Here is a 20,576-nt window from a genome sequence, read left to right as displayed (position 1 = left end):
GCACACACCGTCGCAGGGCTAAAGCCTTTCCCTTCAAACCAACACCAGCCCTGTGTCTGTGTTGTAGGACTCTGTTCCTGACACCCGCTGCTCTGGACACAGAGTGACCTGCTGAGGTTGCACAGGTTTATATAGCAATGGGGTCAAACGTTAGAGAAAGCTGAAACTCCCCCCGCCCCCCCTTGACATTATCAGTAAGTCTTTGGGGCTGCAGCGGCCTTAGGAAATCCAAGCATAAATGCCTGTAAATAAAAACAGGAGGAAAAATACTTTCTTCATACATGCCACATGGCATAAATTGCCACAGGTTGTGTCCATGACACGGGCTACCTCTGGCCATCCCTGCACAGGAACTGCCACTGCGTCTTTTGCCCAGGGCAACAGCCACCTTTAGCTCTGGCCTCAAGGCAGTGAAGCTGTGCGGAGATCACAGGACCAGCCCCCCCAGCCCTAAGGGAGGTCCTGAAGTGGCAAGGTGTGAACGGAGCCAGACAGCTTCTAATTCAGCCAAGCAAAATCAAAGCGATGCCTTTCTCCCCTGAGAACTGCAGAAAGCTATCAAGCCTGAGATCCCATAGAGCATGCTCATTTTATATATGAATAACAACCTTTTAATCAACGCTCTTAAGAAAACACCTTGCTTCTTATGGAACACTGTTCTGACAAGAAAATCTGAAGAGAAAGAAAGAAGTATTCCGGCCCTGAGATGCCACCAAACATGCACATACCAAGGTGCCCCTGGAAGTGACGGGGGGCTAAAGGTGGATCTGCCGGGTAGCAATTAGCTCCTGCACATTAGCACAAAACTAAAAAGCCGTCACAGAAACAAGCAGTCCCATAAAAGAACAAGCCGATTGTGTGAGCGCTGACCAAGTACGCTGATCTCATGCATCCAAAGCCACACTTCCACGAACAAGCCCTTACTCACATCTGCCATGCAACGTGTCCCAGCCATCCTTAGCTCTCCACTTCAACTGTCAACAGAGACTTGAACCCAGACATACCGTTACCTAAACTGAGCACGGAGGAATAGGTGGCTCTTTTCTTCTGTTCAAAGCTACTAAACAAATGAAACGGATGTTTGTGTCTGTAGCACAACTGGCAACACCAGACAGTTTAAATCTAGTTGCAACGCCGGGGCGCTGGCCACGGTTACTGCGGAGTTCGGTATGGCCGCGTTACCCACGCTGCTGTGGCAATACGAGCGCCTCAATACACATCAGTACCTGGAGGATGGAAAGACAGATCTGGTCTCTTTACAGGGTGTAGCTATATGCAGTACAGACAAGTCCCAGTATTTCCAAGGGAACTGATGATATAAAGCCAGAAAAACACCAAACAGCTGGCAAAAAAACCCTCACTGTGCTCATGAGGGGGTCTCCATTCTTTTCATGGACAGAGGAACTGTTCTGGTTGTGACAGCTGTCACAAACAATAAGGCTTTTTAAAGCTAGATTAGCATGTGACTGTCAGAGAAAACAGGAATTATGGCCAAGCACTCAGATGAGAGAACATTTAGAGAGCTTTGTCTAGCCAGAAGAAAAAAGAAAAAAAAAAAAAAAAAAGGAAAAAAGAAAAAAGGGGGGGAAAAGGGGGGAGGGGGCGTCGCCAAAAACGGGGGGGGAAAGACTAGCCTCACTTCTCTGTCTCTGTGTTACCATCTACTAATTCTTTCCATAATATTAAAAAAAAAAAAAAAAAAAGAGAGGCAGGCATTAAAATACTCAGATGCTTTCCCATACACCAGCAAAGATAGTTAACATTTTCCCACAAAGTGGTGCAGGCTCTTCCCTAAAACTCCTCCTTTTAATGGTCTCCGGGACAGTTCAGAAGAGGCGTACGAAGGCCAGCCTGTCCGCCCAGCGCAGCGGCCCTCTGCAGCAGCAGCTCACGTACAGAAAGGTCACACGCTGCCTTGCAAAGGGCTCGGGCTCCTGTGAAACCACTGCCTCAGCACCAGTAAGGCTTAGGAGACACTTGCCCCAAAGCAAGCAGTGCCCACCAGGACCACTGAAGGCAACCAAAACAAGGAAAATAAAGTGGTCCTTGGCACCAGCCACTGATTTACCTACCGCCCCGAAACAGCGAAATGGCCTGGTGCTCCACCAGGAGGGTTTTAATGCTGCTGTACAGGGGGTTGAAGGTGAGTCCTCAGCCTGGTAAAGAGCAGAAAGGCTGCGCAGCTCTCCAGTGCCGCGCACGCACTGGGCCCCCCATAAGGCCCCAGCGCTTGGAGTCCTGTCCTGCTGCTGCCTGCATGGGCTGGATTCCTTTAGGAAATGAAAGCTCTATTCCCAAGCAGGTGAGACTCCTAAATTCCTTTATTGCCCCCTCTTAACTGCAATTGACCAAGTGTCAGACACAAAAAGCCGACCTCCACAGGATTCATTCCCAAAACCATCTCAAGAAATACTCTTTCTGTTCCTGAGTATCAAAGCTTACGGAGTAGCCAGGGTAGAAGAGCTAACTCCTGTAGTCTGTCAGACAGTGAAATAGCTGTTGATACAGAAATTCATCCCAATTCTCAGTCTTGGCCAGTGTGGGGGTTCTGTTTAGTTTTACTGCAAGCTAATGCTAGAGCCTTTACTGGTTCTGGCACACCAGCATGCAGAGGCAGATAGCATGCATAGTTTGTAGTTTTGGATGACTAAATGTAAGCGGTAATTTTACTTTGCAAGGTAGAAATACATTGATTGGGACACTGGTATTGCAGACAACCAGGATACACATCTGCCTACTAAAAGAAATTACTTTTATGAATAAGAAGAACCCTGAGCCCGGCTCCACTTAAAAAGGATAATCCAGGACAGAACTGGGAACTGACATTGAGTAATCTGAGATTTTTACAGTTACTTGAAATCTATATAAAACCTGTAAAAGAAAGAGCTCTGTGTCCTTTTCAGCCAGGTTTACTGACACTCAACAATTTGGGAAGGTGAATTTGAATCCTCATGGCTATAAAACCTGCCTTCTGCTTGTATTTGCTTCTGCTGAGATGAATTGTGCCTGAAGACAAGCAGTACCCACTGCAGCAGAACTGTGAAAACGTTCCTACTTTAAGATAATAATAATAATGATAAATATCTTTGAATAACCTTATCAGTTGTTTTGAACTGGCTTAAGTGAAATCTACAGATTTCATATATACAGAAAATACAGATGCTGTGCTGTGGTCAGAGTGTCACAGTCTGGGCACGTGGAAAGGACTGCAGCTCGGTCAGGTAGCTCCTAGCAAATCTTGAAATGAGATGTGCATCCAGACCTCGGTACTATGCATCATTGTAAAACTGTTATACCAGTGACACTCTCCATCTGCAGAGCCACAAAGACCCAATGCTTCCCTGAATTTGCACCTACTGACCCCATAAAGTTTGTGCACATACTACGTCCCTCATTTCGCTCCCAGAAGGATGGCATTAGGAAGGTAGTCAGGCACTGCAAAGCCACATTTGTCGGCATCCCGCTGTCAAACAGACATCACATTGAAGCCAAGACACTTGGGAAGAATCAGGTGAAATCTATAGAGCAAAAGAAAGCAGACACACCATTGCCAGGTGGACAGGTAAGGCTCCTTCCATGTGAGATTTTTCAGCTGCAAAGCCGCTACTTGAGGGAGTAAGCCAGGCCAGCTGAAGCTCACACCGAGCTCAGCACTGAGGCACCAGGAGGCTGCATAGCGTCACCCGCACGGCACAGCACAGCCCCTTGCAATTACCAGCAACTCTGTGGTGGATGTTCAGCACGTTACAGGGCACGTTTGTACCCCACACCCCCGGCCACAAACTCCACGCTGCACGCCGTGACGGAGTGCACTTTGCCACTCGCTGGCTCATTGACCTGCATGTGCTCAGGGCTGGATCACAGCTGCCAGGAACCTGTGGGTGCTGCTAGGACTGGGTAGGACTCACATGCTGCTTCTGTGGACTCCCGTCAGCACCGGGCTGAGAGCTGGTTTGACACCTTCACAAACCTGGCCCTGCCACACGGCTGTTCACGGGCCATTGTGGGCATCGGGTACCCTGGAATCACTTTTCTTCTGCCTACGTAAAACTATTAAGCTGAATTTAGTAACATGATGGCAACGCCGTGAATGAAGTTAAGCTTGTGGTATAACCACTGCTTAAATGTGAAAGCACAATGAATGCTCCAATCCATCAAGGAATTTTGATTGGATTAGAAGCCCTCTGTGCTTCATTTTAATCTCCCTGATGAAGGCAAAAAGCAAAACTACATCTGGATGAGAGATTAAAAAACCCATTATAACAGTTTAATTATCTGTTATTACTGGATTAGCATTCATTTCTTATCCAGGTGCTCCTCAGATAAATAGCTCAGGTGGTTTATAAGAGCATTGTTTTATTTTGCAGTGAAAGACTTCTGGTACATGAAACAAAAACACAGGGCTTTTTAAAGTCAGAGAGCTAAACCAAAGACAGCTTAAGCAAGACTCCATCTGCCTGTCCCTTCTTCTTGCCTGCGCCAAACACTGGAACTGCTGGCTGACTTCAACTAACCTGGGAGACCGGTGGGGGTTTCAATGCAATTCGAAAGTTTTTACAAGTTTTACAGAAGCAAGCAACCATTGGAAAGAGACCAAGCCTGTAAATAAACCCTTGAGTTTCCTGAGCAAGGAAAAAGTTGCAAGCTGTGCTCCTATGCTACTGGATACCAAGGAACCTGTGTGAGAGCACACACTCATAAAAGTCCCCAAACACAAAGGGATAGAAGAGCTCAGAATCGACCGCAAAAACCACAAATCATGCAAATCCAGCTGCTGAAACGTGTGCACTTGTTCCACTGCTTGCACAACTGGGCCAGTCTGCGTGACCCAGGCTTCCTCTGCAGTCTCTCTGTTTGCAGATACCAGGCTGGATCATAGTGTACACCACAAGAGAGAGAAGAAACGCCGAAACAACTTTTCTTTCATTATCAAGATAGAAATGTAGCATTTGCATCTGCAAAGGGCTAATCTGAAGTGATGTGCAGAGAAATGAAAGAACCTGCCTTTAGGGACAGGCCACCGCGGAAGGCTGTGGACCTGCCACTGAAACGTGCCGTTGCCAGGTTAAGATCTGGATTCAAGTTCCAGCCCAAGCCACAGAGCTCCTATAAACAACTGGGAGAATCACCAGATTGCTTGGCATCTCAGTTCCTGAACCTGCGTAATGTGGACAACCGATACCTCCTTTCCTTCTCCTTGTCTGTCACACGCACACAAAGCTGTCCCTTGCTGCACTACCGAAGGACGCAAGGGAACAGACGCGTAGCTGTCACGTGCTGCTGAAACAAGCCTCAACAACACGCTGCAGAGTTTATCTGCCCAGGCTCCTGTGACAGTGGGCTCTACTTGACCTTTCCCTTTGAGAACAAGTAGGTTATGCATGGTCCTTCCCCTCACACAAACGCAGACTCTGACGTTCAGCTGCGTCCCTGTCATACCGAGACTGAGCCCTGTCGTGTCTCTGCAAAGCTACGCAGAAGCCAGACAGGCTAGAGAGGGGCACGTTCCACCTCACTGTCATCCTCTCCTGCCTCCGCACCGCACACCTGCCTCCGCACGGCACACCATACAGCTTGTAAAAGCCTTTAGGAAGCAGAGAAAAGACAGCGTCTCTGTTACCCCATTCTCTCCGAGGAAGGTCCCATGTTTGCTCTTCTCCATAGTAGCTCTTCAGCAGGGCATCGTACGAGGCCCGGCACAGAGCACGCCTGATCCCCAGCTGCTTCACGGAACATCTAATGGGTGACACCATATCCTGCCTCCCTTCAGGACTTTTGCATGCTACAAAGCTCATCTGTTTTCTCCACCCCTCTCCTGTGGGGAGCAGAGCAGCAGCAGCTGTGGAAGCCATGGGTGGACTGGGAAGTTTATCTTCATGCAAAACACATTAGTAACATGCAAAACGCACTGTCTGTACTTTCAGGTGGCGTCACGACACTTGGTTCTACCCTTACCACTCACCGCAGGAGCTGGCTGTGGCCGGTGCTGATCTGCAGGTTCTGGCTGACTCCCCTACTGCAGCCCACCACCCCAGGAGATGGAGCAGGCAAGCGCAAGCAGGAACCTGCACAAACACAGCCTGGGGCCAACTAAGCAGAGACCAAGCACAAACCACACACATGGCTCAACAAGTAGTTAGCCCTTTCCATTACAGGGCAGTACAAGGTAAGGAGACCAAAGCCCTCTGTCCTCCTTTCTCAAATCAGGCCGTTGGGCAGCAGGCTGACGTGCTGTCAGGCTCTCCTCTTTCCTCCCTTCCTCTAAAGCAAACCTCCAGTGCAACTCCGCTGAAATGGGCGGTCAGGGCTGTGTCTGCTTTCACACCCCTGTATGATCGCGCAGCCCAGATATGCTGTGAAGTATCTGGCAGAGCTACTTTTAGAACTACTTTATTTTTAAATCAATGGCTGTAGCTGGCCCTTGGCTGGGTGACTAACCAAAACCGAGCCCCCACACGCTAGCAACATGGTTAAAACCAGAGCTAGTGCATCAAATTCAATTAAAACTGCACTGAAATTAAGAACTTTTCTAAAAGTTTTCGTTCTTCTCAAGTGTAAAATGCTCAGGGTAGGCCCTCATATAACCTGGGCTGAAGTTCACTGGTTCAAAGCAAGCCCACTTTTGTTTATGAGACTTTCAGGCTCATTTCAGGGTCAGGAGGGGACACTGCGAGCCACCGCTCTGAACTCCCAGGTACCACAAGGCACCACAACAGCCCCTGCGAATCCCTGATTTGCAGCATTGCTGAGGGAACTCTCCCTGAGCAACACCGTTTCCTTCTCCACTTGAAGCTGACAGCTAAGCCCCAACCCAAACGTTTTCCCTGGGGCCGTTTGATAATCCAGCAGCTGTCAGCTGCAGTGTTCCGAACTGGGCTGAGCACACAACACAGCACAATGAAAGAACAGTGGTGCAGAAGTGGAACCGGGAGCCAGAATTATTGCTCATTCAGGGTCAGCTCTACAGCCAGTTTAACCCAGCGAGGCCAATGGCCTTCTATCGGCTAAAACCAATTACTCATCTGTCTTGAAATATTTCCTGCTAAGCCCCCTTTAGTATGTCTGGCTACTATTGCCACGTTCATTTTACCAATTAAACTTACTCAGTCTTTTCTAATGCATAAATCACGGCATTATTGGTCCTCTTTTAAATTTCAGGCAGTACAAACGTGATTCCTCCATCCCTCAGGGTTGATTTGTGTCTCAGTTGCCTGAACCGACATGCGCAGCTCCCTGTTGGGGCAGTGGCTATGGGAAAGCCTGTACCGCTACTTCCTATGACCACCCCTTCCTAGGACAGGGCCAGAAACGCGCACACAGTCTCCACGTGCTCCTCAAAAGGACGGCACAACCCTGCTCCAAAGCTGTGTTTTTCACTGCCTCCTTTAAACCCTCGCCCTGGCCGACACACATCCGCAGCATGCGAGAAGTCAGCATGCTGCAGGGGCACGCGCCAAGCCGGGGCGGCCGGTCTGCGCGCTGGCGAGAGGCTGCGGAGACACATACCCCGTTCCGGCCACACAGCGGGATCAAGGCCATGCCAGAGCACGGCACGGCTTGGCTGGGGCTACTCAAGCCAGAGTCTCTTCTCATAACAATTTTCTCCTCCGTCACTGCCTTGCAGATCACGCATACCTGAGCTCAGGGCTTGGTTCAGCTGCTACAGTAACACGGCATTTTCAGAGGGTTTGAGGGTTGCTTAACTATGTTCCCATGGAACAGCAGGAAAAAATTAAGTCAGCACTTAAAAAGCTCAGCCGCAGTAGCTGGACTAACCACTAAAACCTCTTTCTATGCAAGGGAAGGTGCTGCAACTTCAAAGTTGGTGGAAATCCAAATGGTGCTCTCATACCACCTGATACACCTAAACAAGAGCTGACGTACCACCACCGCCTCAGCGGCTCAACTCGTAAGTGGGGATGCCGCGTGGTGAGTACACGGAGCACCGTGCAGCAGGACAGCCTGCAGCCATGCCACCTTGAATCCTAACGGTAGCAGGGGAACCTCCACCAGACAGAGAACTTGCTGGTTCTTTATCTGTGGGCCTCCCTACCTGCTGCCAGGACACAAACCTCAGGTGTGCCAGGATTTTACAGGGAACAAGACGACTACCGGCTGCTCAGACTCGCATATACGCCTACTGACCTATGCTCCCATTTGGTCCAGGCTTCTTATTTTAAACTGTCTTAGGGTAGAGTGAAAGACTGACTAAAATTTACCCAACCAAGGAGGAAGACACCTCCAAGACAGGGAGTATGCCTGCGCTGCCTCAAATGATACACGGAAACTTCAGCTCCTGGGAACTCTGAAGCAGTAGTGAGTGAATCAGTTCTGCATCACATGGCGATACCTGAAGCACCAGCAGATAAGCTGGCTCCCGGACTGGATCCAGTTGAGCTGCATTAGCCTGGCGCCGTGCCAGCTAACATAGCTCAGCCACCTCCCACACCCAAACCAGCTCATTTACAGCAAGCTCAGGCATCTCTAAGCAGAGGGCTGTTCCCAGCCTCTCAGCAGACACGTGTCTGTGTGCTCTGCTTTTGGCACCTACGCAAAAAGCAGCAAGCTGCCTGTCCTTACTGCAAGAAAAGGAGTTACCAGACTCACCACCAGATTTACTATCCAATGCTCAGGCTTGCTAGTTCGTTGCTTAGTGCAGTGATGAGAAATAAAAGATATTATGCAATATTTATTATTTGGATAACAGCAGCATTTAAAGTCTGCATCAAGGTCAATGCCAAACATCATTCCCAGACTAAGTCGTAATCCCTCAGCAGAAGGATCAGACCAGTTGACAAGCCAGTCGAAGGAGGCAACATATAGAGAAAGATGATAGAAACAGAAGGGATGAAGCCGCCTGGCCACAGTCACCAAGCTTATCAGTTCTGGACAAAGAACAGATCTCAGCTCTTCCACAGGCCGTCTCCTACTTCAGCTGCACCCTCTGCATTATCAGTTATCACAGAACACGTGCACCGCAAACACTGCCCTTAAGAAACAGAAGTTTATCAGCATCTTTATCAGAAACATAATGACCACAATCCCCCTCTCTATGAGGGGCAGAAACTCATGGGACTGGTCCTCCAGCTCCATCCCCGTGGTGGGACCTGCTGTCCAAAGGGACTCACGCTGCTGCAGGCCTGTTTCTGGGGCTGGTGGAGGGGCTGCTGTGCCATCCCCAGAGCTCCCTGCACCCCACCACTTACACCGCTACATGACAGGATGAAGCATCAAGGGCTGCTCCTGCCTCCTTCTCTCGCTGTCAAACCAGACACCAACGTATGCCTGGTCAAGATGTAGAGGACAGCATTTACCCAGTCAGCAACTGCTGAGTCATTACTTGTACATGAATGACAATCAGGAAAAGCAGAGAATGGGGGAGAGTGGATAAAACGCAGTATAATAGCTGAGGAAAAGTTTGGCAGGGGTGAATAACATGATCTTGTGCTGTAAAGTCACCTGTGCAATATGCCACGTTAATAGTAATGGATTGAGTAGGGTTACCCTGGTGGTAAGCAAGCCACGTGCTAAGCAGGGCAGTGGCATAAGCGTCTGCCCTCCGTGTGTGCTCCCCACGAGGCTCTGCTCTTGGCTGGCAGCCCAGCACTGGCACGGCACCCTCCACAGGTCACCCCTCCCGGTGCAGGCGGCAGGGAAGGATCTGCCACTTCACAGGTGAAAAACACAGTTGCAGAAGAAAAAGATGCATTGGGAAGCTAATGGGGCAGCAAACAGGTCTGGGTTTGGCCAGGTGTTACCACCATCGCAGCGTGGCGGAGGCAACGCTTCAGTCTCAAATTGAGCACTGACCCCTCCACCGCTGACTGAGCACGGTTGCCTGCAGCGCCAAGCTCTAGCATGCTAAACTAAACCTAAACACAGAAACAAGGAAATAGCACCGTGGACCTTCACCTCCCTCTTTGAATGCAATTCTTAATCCAGCCAACCCAGGCCTCTGCCAGGTGTGGCTGCTGGGGCCCTCCGGTGGCCCTGTTACACCCAAGAGTAGTGCTGCCAGCAACAGCAGCGCCACCAGCTCTGATGGCACAGGCTGCACACCACACAATCTACCTCTCAGCTTTAAGTTATGAACTATTTAGCCCCCCCCCCCCCCCATACACTTACCGGGTTACACACTCAACACAAGGCAAGGGGCAGGGAAGGGAAGAGAGCTGTGCTTTCTCTCAGATGCCGGCTCTCACGAGCTCAGCAGAGCAAGAGGCATCCTTCTTTACTGCTCTTATCCAATCCAATTAAGATTTCAGCCATCCCCTCTGTAAAGTGCTGACAAAGCCGTCATTGCTGTGCCATCCAACTACCTGGCAAATAAACATCTTCACACTGAATGGTTAAGGTTAACTGTTATCTGAATTTACATTTGGATTCCCTATAGGAGAATAAACTTGAGAAATATAAGACACTTCCAAGCCATAGCGTGTGCCACAGACCCCTGTTCTGGGGCCACATCTCCACTCCAGAGATGTTTCTGAGCTATCTCAGTGCAAGCAAAAGAGTGTGCCCGAATCCCATGCGAAGTATAACAGCATCGGAATAGCTCACATCGAGATTCCTCTCTGAGAAGCCAGCAGCGTCAGGGACCCACGGCAAACTCGCTGTGTTTCAGACAAAACGTCAGCTTCCCATTCAACGCCCAGTTTCTGCTCCTCAACTGCAGTAAAACAGGAATGGTCTAACAAAATCACCTATTTCTTATACCACACTTTCAACAGTGATCCTCAAAGCTCATTGCAAAGGAGCTGCTGCTGCCTTCCTCAGCATCTTCATCTCTGCAATGGTGAGAAGGGGCGAGCCCGCTCCCACAGCAGGCAAAAGTGAAAGCCAGGACACTCTGCAGCCCCAGCCCAACCCTCTTTTCACCATCCTGTGTAGAGGCCCTGCTGCAGAAAGGTAACACCACCCATCAAAACATTGGCCTAAAGCTGGGTTGACAGAGACTGGACTTTGGGACAGATTTTAGTCCCAAGACTCTCAGGGTTTTTTTAAGCTTTTCTGTAAACACAAGCTCTACCTAGTCCACACAAACACAAGCTCTACCTAGTCCACACCCATTTCTGCTCTCATTGTGCAACCGGGTGCTAAAACTGCAGGCTCTTGGGCAGCAAAACAACTTCCTACATTGCATTTATGCACAAGGGTGTGGATCAGGAGCGCTATATGAATTGGAGCTCATAAGCACTCCCATAAAGTGACATGAGCTCTCAGTGAGGACTCCATCTGTAACAGTCTTAAAAATAGCTTTTCGCATATCCTCGAAGCATCCCTAACGTATGTAGCTCCAATATATTCCCTCATGCATTCTTGCACCTAATCGTGAGCAGTGTGAGTCAGTAAACTGTATCAGAACCATGGAAATAATTTGCTTCAGACAGGAGAGAAATCAGTATTCACTGTACGATTTATATAAATAATAAGATTTGACCGAGCCAATTGCCACAAACAGCATAATACTGGAATGTAATTCCAGGTAACTCCAGCGTGCACACCCTGCTACCAAGTCAGGAATGCCTTGTTTCAGCTTAGTTTCATCCATTCTAAAACCCGATATTACTTTAAGAACAAGAATGTCCCGCAGAGGAACTATGCGGAACAGACACTGAGGTGTGAAGCCACTATTTGAATCCAAGTACTTTTCAAGAGTATACGAGACTTTACTGTAAGCACAGCTGCTTTTCTGACAGCTCTTCTAGCTAGAAGTGCCTCCTATACCAAGGCTGGCTACTGCCCTAGCCCAGCCTGGTTTCCTTCTATTCTGGACAGCAGAGAATGTGCCACACTAGCAGCGCTGGGCCAGTACTGCCTTCTAGCCCCATGTACCTCCACATGAGAGAGAACGCTCAGTAGAAGCACAAAAGCCACAACAAAGAGGTCGTCAGTGAGAAGCTGAGAAGCAGAGAAATAAATTCCTCTCCTCTCCCCAGCAGCTGTTGCTGGAACAGGCTCTCCTGAGAGGTGGTGTGCCTCACCTCAGAGACACTGAGAAGCCATCCAGACAGAGCAGCAAGCAGCCAGTTTTGAGCAGGTCTCCAGAGGTCCCTGCCAACCTCAACTGCTGTGTGGTTCCGATTCACATCTAGACCCCTCTGCCCAGGCAGATGTCCCTGACTACACCAGCTACGGAAACAGCCTGACTGCAAGCAAACTCTTCCTTCTGCTAATGCTGTTGATGAAAGCTTGTCTTCCCTGACCTTGAAGCTGTGTTATCTGCTTTGGCTGCAAGAAGGCGATAATAGCTCCTGACAATGGCAAGAGTCAGCTCTGAGCCGGTGGAACAGGAAATCCCATTTCTCAAGCCCTTCAAAGCCTGCCAGCCTGCCTGGCACAGTTTCTCTCAGCAGCACTCAGTGAGATTAAAGCACTAAAAATAACCCACACAATAAGCTGTGCATTTAGAAGAAGAAAGGACTTGCCCTCAATGTGGGTTTCCCTTCCACTTGTGGCCTCAAGTATCCCCAGACAGTTGAACTGCTAGGGTTTTGTTCTCCAAATTAAACAGGAGCTGCAGCTGCTGAAGTGGTTTTAAATAAAATAAGAAGATTAAAGGGTACAACAAAGAACTAAGATACATTCCAGTTTTTAAACAAGTGTCTCTCTTCCCTCCCTGTTGTTTTCTATAAGAAACTCAGAGCTAAATCTGCTTCCTTACCAAAACACTCTGCTGTTCTATCATGAGCTCACATAGAGTTGGTTGTATACAGCCAAAATGCAGCAAAGGTAGGGGGGACCAGTCCTGCAGACCTCCGTACAGAAGACAATCCCTGTGGGCATTCTGCTGCAGTGTTTAAGAAAGTGTCCAAACCTGTTGGGTTAAATGCAACAGCCCCGCCCCGCCCCCCCCCCCCCCCAAAAAAAAACACAAACCAAAAACCAAGACATACCTCTTAACAGCAGGCACCCGAATTAGCACTACTGAGAGGCCTTACACACATTTTGGTGTCTTCACAAACGCTGGTCTTTGCCTATGCCTAGTGTGAACCATTAAAGCTCAGTCATTTGTATCAGATCACTTTCATTAAAGACAACCTGACTACTGAGGAAATTTTCATGCATCACTTGCAAAGTCTGGACAATTTGCATTAGTACTCTCAAACAGAGCTGACTTCTTTCTCGGCCCCCGAACAGACGTACACTGACATGTGGCAACGAGAATCACCTTTATGACTACAGGCTCAGCTGCTCATTCGATGCATACACACTATTTATTGCTTATACAGCACATGTCAAGTACTGGCTCAATTAATAACAGTTCACCTTGAGCACAAATACATTTTTCATGTATGCATGTATCTAAACAAAGTTATTATCCACATGCACGCAGACAAACAGCAAGTGCCAACCACTCTCACACACTTACCTTCAATTTACACTCAGAAGGTCATACGCTGTGTTGTTTTACCCAGAGGAAATCAGACAGATGAACGTTGAATGTACTACATTTTTTAGGTACTGGGTCCAAGGGGCTGGGCTCTCCAAGAGAAGCAGAGAGCAGAGCTCAGAATCACAGCAAATGAGGCGCAGGTGTCATGGCTCACAGCAGCCACTCCTGGTTGGGGGTTTGGGCGAGGACAATAGCCACTGCCTGACAGCAGAGATAATCCAACTACCTCAACGACAGAGGCAAACCAAAATTCTCTGCTGCATTTACTACTTGCCTTTGGATTTAAGCTACAAAACAGGAAGGGTGTTTTGCAAAGAATACTTTAAACATAAACTCAACTCACCCAGAAGTACAGCTCCTCCTGCACACTACAGGTGATAATATAACACCATGGAACTAGAGACTGTGTTATAACATGGTCAAACAAGAATGCAGAATAAATGTGGGTAGGCCCTAAGCATGAGGTCCTTCACTTTGCAAGCTCATTGTTTTCTTCTTAGAGCTTTTGGAGACCATCGTTAGCAATTCTGGGGACCCTAACTGTGAATACTGCTAGGGACATAAAAAGATCATACAAGTTTATGAACATTTCTGGAAACATAAGAGGGAGAAGCACCTGTAGAAGATGCACACACCTGTTGCCATGCTGCTGCTAAATCCCATTGCCCTGTGTTACCCTCCAGCCCAGTGCATCCTCTGCCTTTCAGAGCTGCAAATGATACACAGATAGTTCCCAGTTCAGGGTTTCCAGTGTTACAGGGACCAAATTCTGCAGCACTTGTGATTCTCCTCATCTTTTGGTCTTTGTCAGCTTCTCCACTCCCCTCATGCTTCTCCTCCCTCCCCTTTGGCTTCAGCAGACCAATAAATCTCCTGAAGACCTCCAAACCACTGTCTTCTTCCCAGATAAGAGTGTATTCTGTATGAATAACATGCCTGATATTGAAGCGATTGTGCTCCTGTCCCCCTTCGCCCCTCTGACACGTGTGTGTGTCCCTCCTGCTGCACCCTGCCTGCACAACATGGCTGCCCAGGGGCTGCCAGCCGGGGCACAGCCACCACAGCTGTATTGGGCACTGTCCTGCAGCTGGTGTGTCCTTGCCAGCCCCCTGCCAGCCTGCCCGCAGAGCTGCAAGGCTGTGCCAGCACCTCCTATGCGGAGCCCCGCAGGCCGGCGCGCCAGGCTGCGGGAGGTGTCGCAGGCCGCAGCCACTGCCACGATGCCCCTGACAGGCGATGGCCCCAGCGCCCCCAGGCCCTGTCCCCACTCCCCAGCACCACCACCCAGCACCCTGCCCAGCCTCAGGCGCAGCGGGGGTGGGATGGCAGCAGCTCTGTGAGGCCCTGCAGATGGAGGGAGGCCCCAGGCCCCCGCCCCCCGCCCTCGCCTCGCAGCCGGGTTGGCCCTACAGAACCTTCCAGATGGTGCCACCCACCTGGGGACAGCGCTGCCCCAGCCCACTGCCCTGCACTCCTGCAGGCCCACCTGCTCCTCACCGCCCCCTCCAGCGGGCTACCCCCGGAGCTGCCCCTGCCGCCCGTTGCCTGCCCGGGGTCAGCGCTGCTGGGTGCTGCTGGCTGCGGGCTGAGGCGGGTGCTGCTGGTGGCGGCTGGGCATGGGAGTGTGGGGCAGGGGCTGAGTGCCTGTGGAGGCTGCTGGGGGCCTGGGCCAGGGCCTGCGCCTGCCATGGGCCTGCCCTGTGCCTGGGCCTGCTGCAGGCCTGGGCCTGCCGTGGGCCTGCCCTGCGCTTGGGCCTGCTGTGGGCCTGGGCCTGCTGTGGGCCTGGGCCTGCCGTGGGCCTGGGCCTGCCCTGCGCCTGGGCCTGCCGTGGGCCTGGGCCTGCCGTGGGCCTGGGCCTGCTCTGCGCCTGGGCCTGCCGTGGGCCTGGGCCTGCCCTGCGCCTGGGCCTGCTGCGGGCCTGGGCCAGCCAGGCCACATGGGGAAGTGCCCACACAGGCCTGGGTGCCCCTCTAGCCCACAGTGGCCAGAGCTCTGAGCCTCCCGGGCAGCGGCCAGCCCAAAGCTTGGAACCCACTGCCCCGGTGGGCCCCACAGACTGACTGGCCCCCCATAAACCCCCACCCAGCGCAGGCCGGGACCTACCTGAGGAGCTTTGTCAAATGTGTGTGACTGTTTCAGGCGGGCGGAGGAATCCTTCCTATGCTAAACCCGGAGGCACCATGAGCAGCTCAGGCTACAGAAAAGGTCACAGGCAGCAAAGGTTTGTGTCGGTACCGCCGTTTCCATCCAGCTCCCATCTGTAATGTGGGTTAATTCACACGTTACAGCAGACAAGCGGCCCTGTGGGGCCAAGTGGCCCTCGCAGACAGGGTGGGTGTCTGTGCAGCGAGGAGATGGTGGCAATTCCACGGCCAGGAGGATGCTGCCCCATGTGCCCATTATCCTCGACTCCATCGGCGCAGGAAGGTGCGAAATGCTACTTACGGGCCTGGTGCTGGCCGGAAGTTTGTTTTCATGGACATAAACAGGACACTCCACAGCTCGTATCTTTACTGAATGAATTTATTGGTTTTTGAACTAAAGTTGCTCACAGTTATTTAACAAGGGATACATCAGATTTTTTTGTCCATTTTAAACCATTAAATAATGTCAGGTTGTGTCTGTATATGTGTGTGTGCGCGCGTGTGTGTCTTCAAAGTACAAAATAGGAAGGATAACAAGAGGTATTGCTTTCATTTATTCTTATATCTTGTGTAAGTAATCCCCTTCCTGCTTGTACCACATGGGTTTTGCTGATATAGGTATTTTTAAATTATTATTATTATTTTGTATTGAAATCCCAGCCTTTTGTAGAGGTACAATGTAACAGAAGCATCAAAATCTATACACAAGGGAAGAGAAAAGAGGGAAAAGAAGGACGGGGGTGATGGGAGGGGAGCTTGGAGGAGAAGTAGAGAGAGGGAGGAGGCAGGAAAGACAACGAAAGCAAAAGAGACTAATTTACAGCAATGTCATGCAATTAAAACTGCCCCCCTCTCCTGCACCCTTGCCTCCCCCCCTCCCCAGCCATCACCCCCTGGTGTCTGACATGCACACAGCAATACGAGAGAGAAAAGTTTAAGAATAGGGAAAATAAATAAATAAATAAAACAAGAAAAGAAAATAAATCCCTCCCATTTGGGGGAATGGGGAAACGGGGCAAAAGTCAAAGGTCTTTGCCCCAGTTGTGTCTTTTAAAAATTCTTTTTAATCTTCAAACCTATGTACAAGTAAAACTGGTCCAAGAAGGGGAAAATGATTAAAAAAAAACAACGACAACAACAACAAAAAAGAACTCATCCAACATTATCATTAAAAAAAAATAAATCTTGCGATACAACATACACCCATAGGAACCCAACGAGCAGCAATCGAAGGTCATAAAAGAGCTGAACACTAATGCTAAGCCTACATTCTTAAAATCTCAGTCAAGAAGTACTTCTCACTGTGTTTTGTCTTCCACGCGTAAAACCACTTTTTTTTGTTTGTTAAACCTTTGAACTTGGGCCAGAATAAGTTACACTTGGTCACATAACTCTTGAGGAGGGGGAAAAAAGGCGGCAAGTCTTCTTTCTCAAAGTCACAAGATGAACGCTTACAAGGTTTCTGTGTCTTTTTTCCCCCTCCTCCCCAAAATAAATAAGAATCAATGTTGCCTCTACACAGTTATTAAACAGAAGATATATCTAACAGCTTATTTTTTTAAATATATATATGTATATATAAATAACCAAGACCTAATAACTGAAACACAAAAAAAAGGTCCCCATCCACCCAAGCCCACCCTCCTCCCCTTCAAAAAAAAACACAAACCAAACCAAACCAAAACCAAAACAGAAACAAAACAAAAACTTTATAAAAATATCTTGCAGTAATTTTTAAAGTTTACAGTAGCTTTGTGATTAAGTCTCCCATTGCCCTGACTCCACCTTGTCTTGCTCTGATGAACTAAGTGCCAGTGATTTGCACACACACACACACAGGAAATAAAACTCAAGGTAAGTCTCTTTACTTCCTCCTCTTCTTCTTTTTTTCTCTTTTTTTTCTTTTTTTCCTTTTTTTTAAGAAAAAAATCACCCAAGCCAACAAATGAAACTGGTAACTTAAAAGAAATAATAATACTGATATCAATGCAGCACTAGCAACACAACAATTGCCTCTAAATGCAGGGTGTGGTGGAGGATCCAGCTGGTCGAAGAAGGTCCCAGCGCGGTGGCACAGTGGCAGGGAGTTGACAGGTGGGGAGGAAGGTGTCGAAGGAGGAGCAGCAGTAGCAGCAGTGGCAACTGTGCCTGGTGGCGGGAGAGACAGTCCTTGGCAGAGTCTTGTCCCTCTTCTTTGCTACCAGAAGTTGCCTTTTCCCTAAGTTTTAATGTTTTGTTTGTATGTGTTTATTCATTGAACCCCCTCTCCCTCCTAAGTTTACTCCTTTCCCCTTCCAGCAGGTCAAAAAGCAAAATGATACAGTATAAAAAAAACAACCGTTTTGTATATAGATGTATGTACGTATGCATATTTATATATAAATATACACACATATATACATGTATATATAAAAAAAGGGGGCAAAAGAAAAGGAAAAGGTGGTGGGGAGAAAAAGAAGGTTAAGAAAATCCCGTAATGAAGCTCCCCAATATTGTCTTGGTTCAACGCTTAGTTTTGAGTTGCTCCTGGCTGGTTTCTGATGAGAACGCGCTCTGGATTCATGAAACACTGCGCTCCCGCTACACCCGTCTCCTGCCCCGCACCCTCCCGCTCCGGGCTGAGAGTTCACCTGCGTGGACAGAAGTTGCCAAGGGTAAAGGTTTCACTCCAACAATTTGCAACCTCCTTTCAGCCCAGACTCTGCAATCCCATAACTGAGCAGATCTCTCTTGTGGAGCACCAAAAAAGAAAGAGGGGGGTGGGGCAGGGAAAGGCGTGCACTGGGGAGGTGTCTGGGGAGAAGTGGGGGAGAAACCCACTTCCTGAAGGGAGAGGGGAGGCTGGGAACCTCAAACAGGACTGGTCCTTGGACAGTCTACATCGGTTGCCTTCCGTCAACAAGTGTCCGCAGAGCACAGAAGGTGAAGCCGTGGCTGACATGTTAACTTTTCGGGATAATTCCTGGTAGCAGAGCGGAAACAAGTGGTGTCGTCAGAAACACAGAGAGAGCATGAACAGAACAAGAAACAAAACAAAAGAAAACAAAAAATAATAATAATAATAATAATAATAAAAAACCCAAAAAATCAGGAAGGAGGAAAAAAGCAAAACATTCAAAAAAAGGGAGGAAAAAAAAAACCAATTGAAAAAACCACAACCCAAGATCTGGTGAACTGGGTTTGTCATCTGTGCTACCTTTTCTTTTCTTTCTTTTCTTTTCATTCTTTCATTTGTTTGTTTTTGTGTTTGTTTCTGAGATATATATTATATATCATATATAAATATATATATGTATATATATACAGTCATTCCTTCATACAAAATTTGTCTATAGACAGTTTTGTACTGTTGTGGCAAGGTATATACATCCTTCTAGTTTAGAGGCTAGCTTGCTAAGGAATATTCTTTCATTCTTTCTTGCTTTTTTTTTTTTTTTCCCTAAGTTATTTAATTTTTTAATGTGTTTATTTAAGGTTGGTCTTGTAGGCCGACTGATGAGACCATCTTTGCCTTGTCTTTGCCAGCAGGGTACTTATTGTCTCCTCTAGACCCATAGTCATTAGAACCGGAATCGCTCCGCTTGCTGTTTGCGCTATGCTTGGTTGGCGTGCCGGGGGGATGGCTCACCTGCCCGTTCTTCTCGTCTGAAAAAAGTTGTTTAATTACGTCAAAGAAGTTACTCAATGGGCTGCCTGGGTACACAAAACAGAGGAGACAAAAAAAGAAAGAAAGAAAGAAAGAAAGAAAGAAAGAAAGAAAGAAAAAAAAAAAAACGAGAGGGAAAGAGAGAGAAAAAGAGGAGAGAAAGAGAGAGAACAAACAAACAAATGAACAATGGGGTTTTTAACGAGAAGAACATGATGAGGAGATCCAGAGCCACGTGCGTGGGGGTGTGTGGGGGATGAAGACAATGAGCAGGAAGAGGAAGAGTGTTTAGGATGGGAGACCTACAGAAATAAAGAGGCTGGGACCAGAAAGCATCTAAGGAAAGGTCCTGGGCTTCTCCTGAGCGGGGAGCACTGCTGTCTCACCTAGCAGGAGGACACAGTATGGTGTGGCTGAAATAGGTCAGTCTATTACTTGGAGTCACTTGGCCACTCCACGCTGAAACGTCAGTGAATGTAATGCTGGATACAGGCAAATCCCATCTTACTGCTGCTGTTACAAACACGGGGCATTTCTACGTCATCGCCAATTGATGCTTTGCTAGACAGCCTTGGGCTCTAGCCTCTGGCTACACTGGGCATCAGGCTTTCTTTGCTTGCATTTCCTTTCTTTCTGAGCTATCTCCTTGCTCACCTTCCAGTCACCAAGCCTGAAGCACCTGAGTGCTCCAAGGGAAAGAGCATTTGAAAAATAAGCTACGGCTGACGTATTGCCACCTGCATGTACGGTTGTGGCTTGCACTTGGAAGCTTCTAAGCACCTTCAGAACCTTCTTACGAGAGGTACCTGGAAATGAAGATGCTGAATGCATGGTGGAAGCAGGCTGTGACGCATCTAGCTATTCCGGGACCTGCCAGCATCAAGAACTACTTCCCCACTGTCCTGAATTCACATTCTTTCTACGATACAGCCTCCGTGGCTCTGACACCCACTGTGGCAGAGCTGGAGGTGCAGGGCTGCCTGCCGGCACAGCAGGGCTCCCCTGACGCCAGCCACTCCAGCAGGCTGGGTGCTGGGCTAACACAACCTCTCGTGCCGTTTGCCCCGCCGGCAGCAGGGCTGTGTGCTGTTCATCTCGTCCGGCCAGGGGACGTGTGGAAGGTCACACCGAGGAAAGGCTCTGGGGTGCTACCGAGGGAAAGGGACCAGCTACTCCTGGAAAGGGAGCCTTTGGGGGGCATTTCTCGTCCCTTTTAATTTTCTTGAACTGCGGGATTAATCCTGATCAGACATAGGAGCGGTCACACTGAATTCTCTGAACACAGATATAGAAGGTGTTTTTTATCTAACACAGACCACGGAGGCGATGCCTGTGTGTAAGCATTACAACCGCACGATGCTTTTCTCAATATTATGACTGTTGGCTCCA

The 20,576-nt window shown here is 48.8% G+C and overlaps 1 protein-coding gene across 15 annotated transcripts in view; it reads right to left on the bottom strand.

Moving 5' to 3' along the window:
• Positions 1-15,902: 15,902 nt before the first annotated feature.
• The window catches only part of BRSK2 (BR serine/threonine kinase 2), a 315,722-nt gene continuing 311,048 nt past the window's right edge, over positions 15,903-20,576 (bottom strand). For 7 of the 15 annotated variants that reach the window (XM_027808783.2, XM_027808786.2, XM_027808784.2 and 4 more), the window contains 2 exons: positions 19,170-19,234; positions 15,903-18,503 (listed from right to left, as the gene is read on the bottom strand). In XM_027808783.2, coding sequence (XP_027664584.1) covers positions 18,231-18,503; positions 19,170-19,234 — 338 coding nt within the window. In that variant the 3' untranslated portion in view covers positions 15,903-18,230. Of the gene's footprint in view, positions 19,235-20,576 lie in introns of all 15 variants that reach the window. The other 8 variants (XM_027808785.2, XM_027808788.2, XM_027808793.2 and 5 more) reach the window with 3 other exon arrangements.

The sequence above is a fragment of the Falco cherrug genome, chromosome 10 (genome assembly GCF_023634085.1).
Source record: "Falco cherrug isolate bFalChe1 chromosome 10, bFalChe1.pri, whole genome shotgun sequence".
Lineage (NCBI taxonomy): Eukaryota > Metazoa > Chordata > Aves > Falconiformes > Falconidae > Falco > Falco cherrug.
This window is presented reverse-complemented; position numbering and strand designations above follow the sequence as displayed.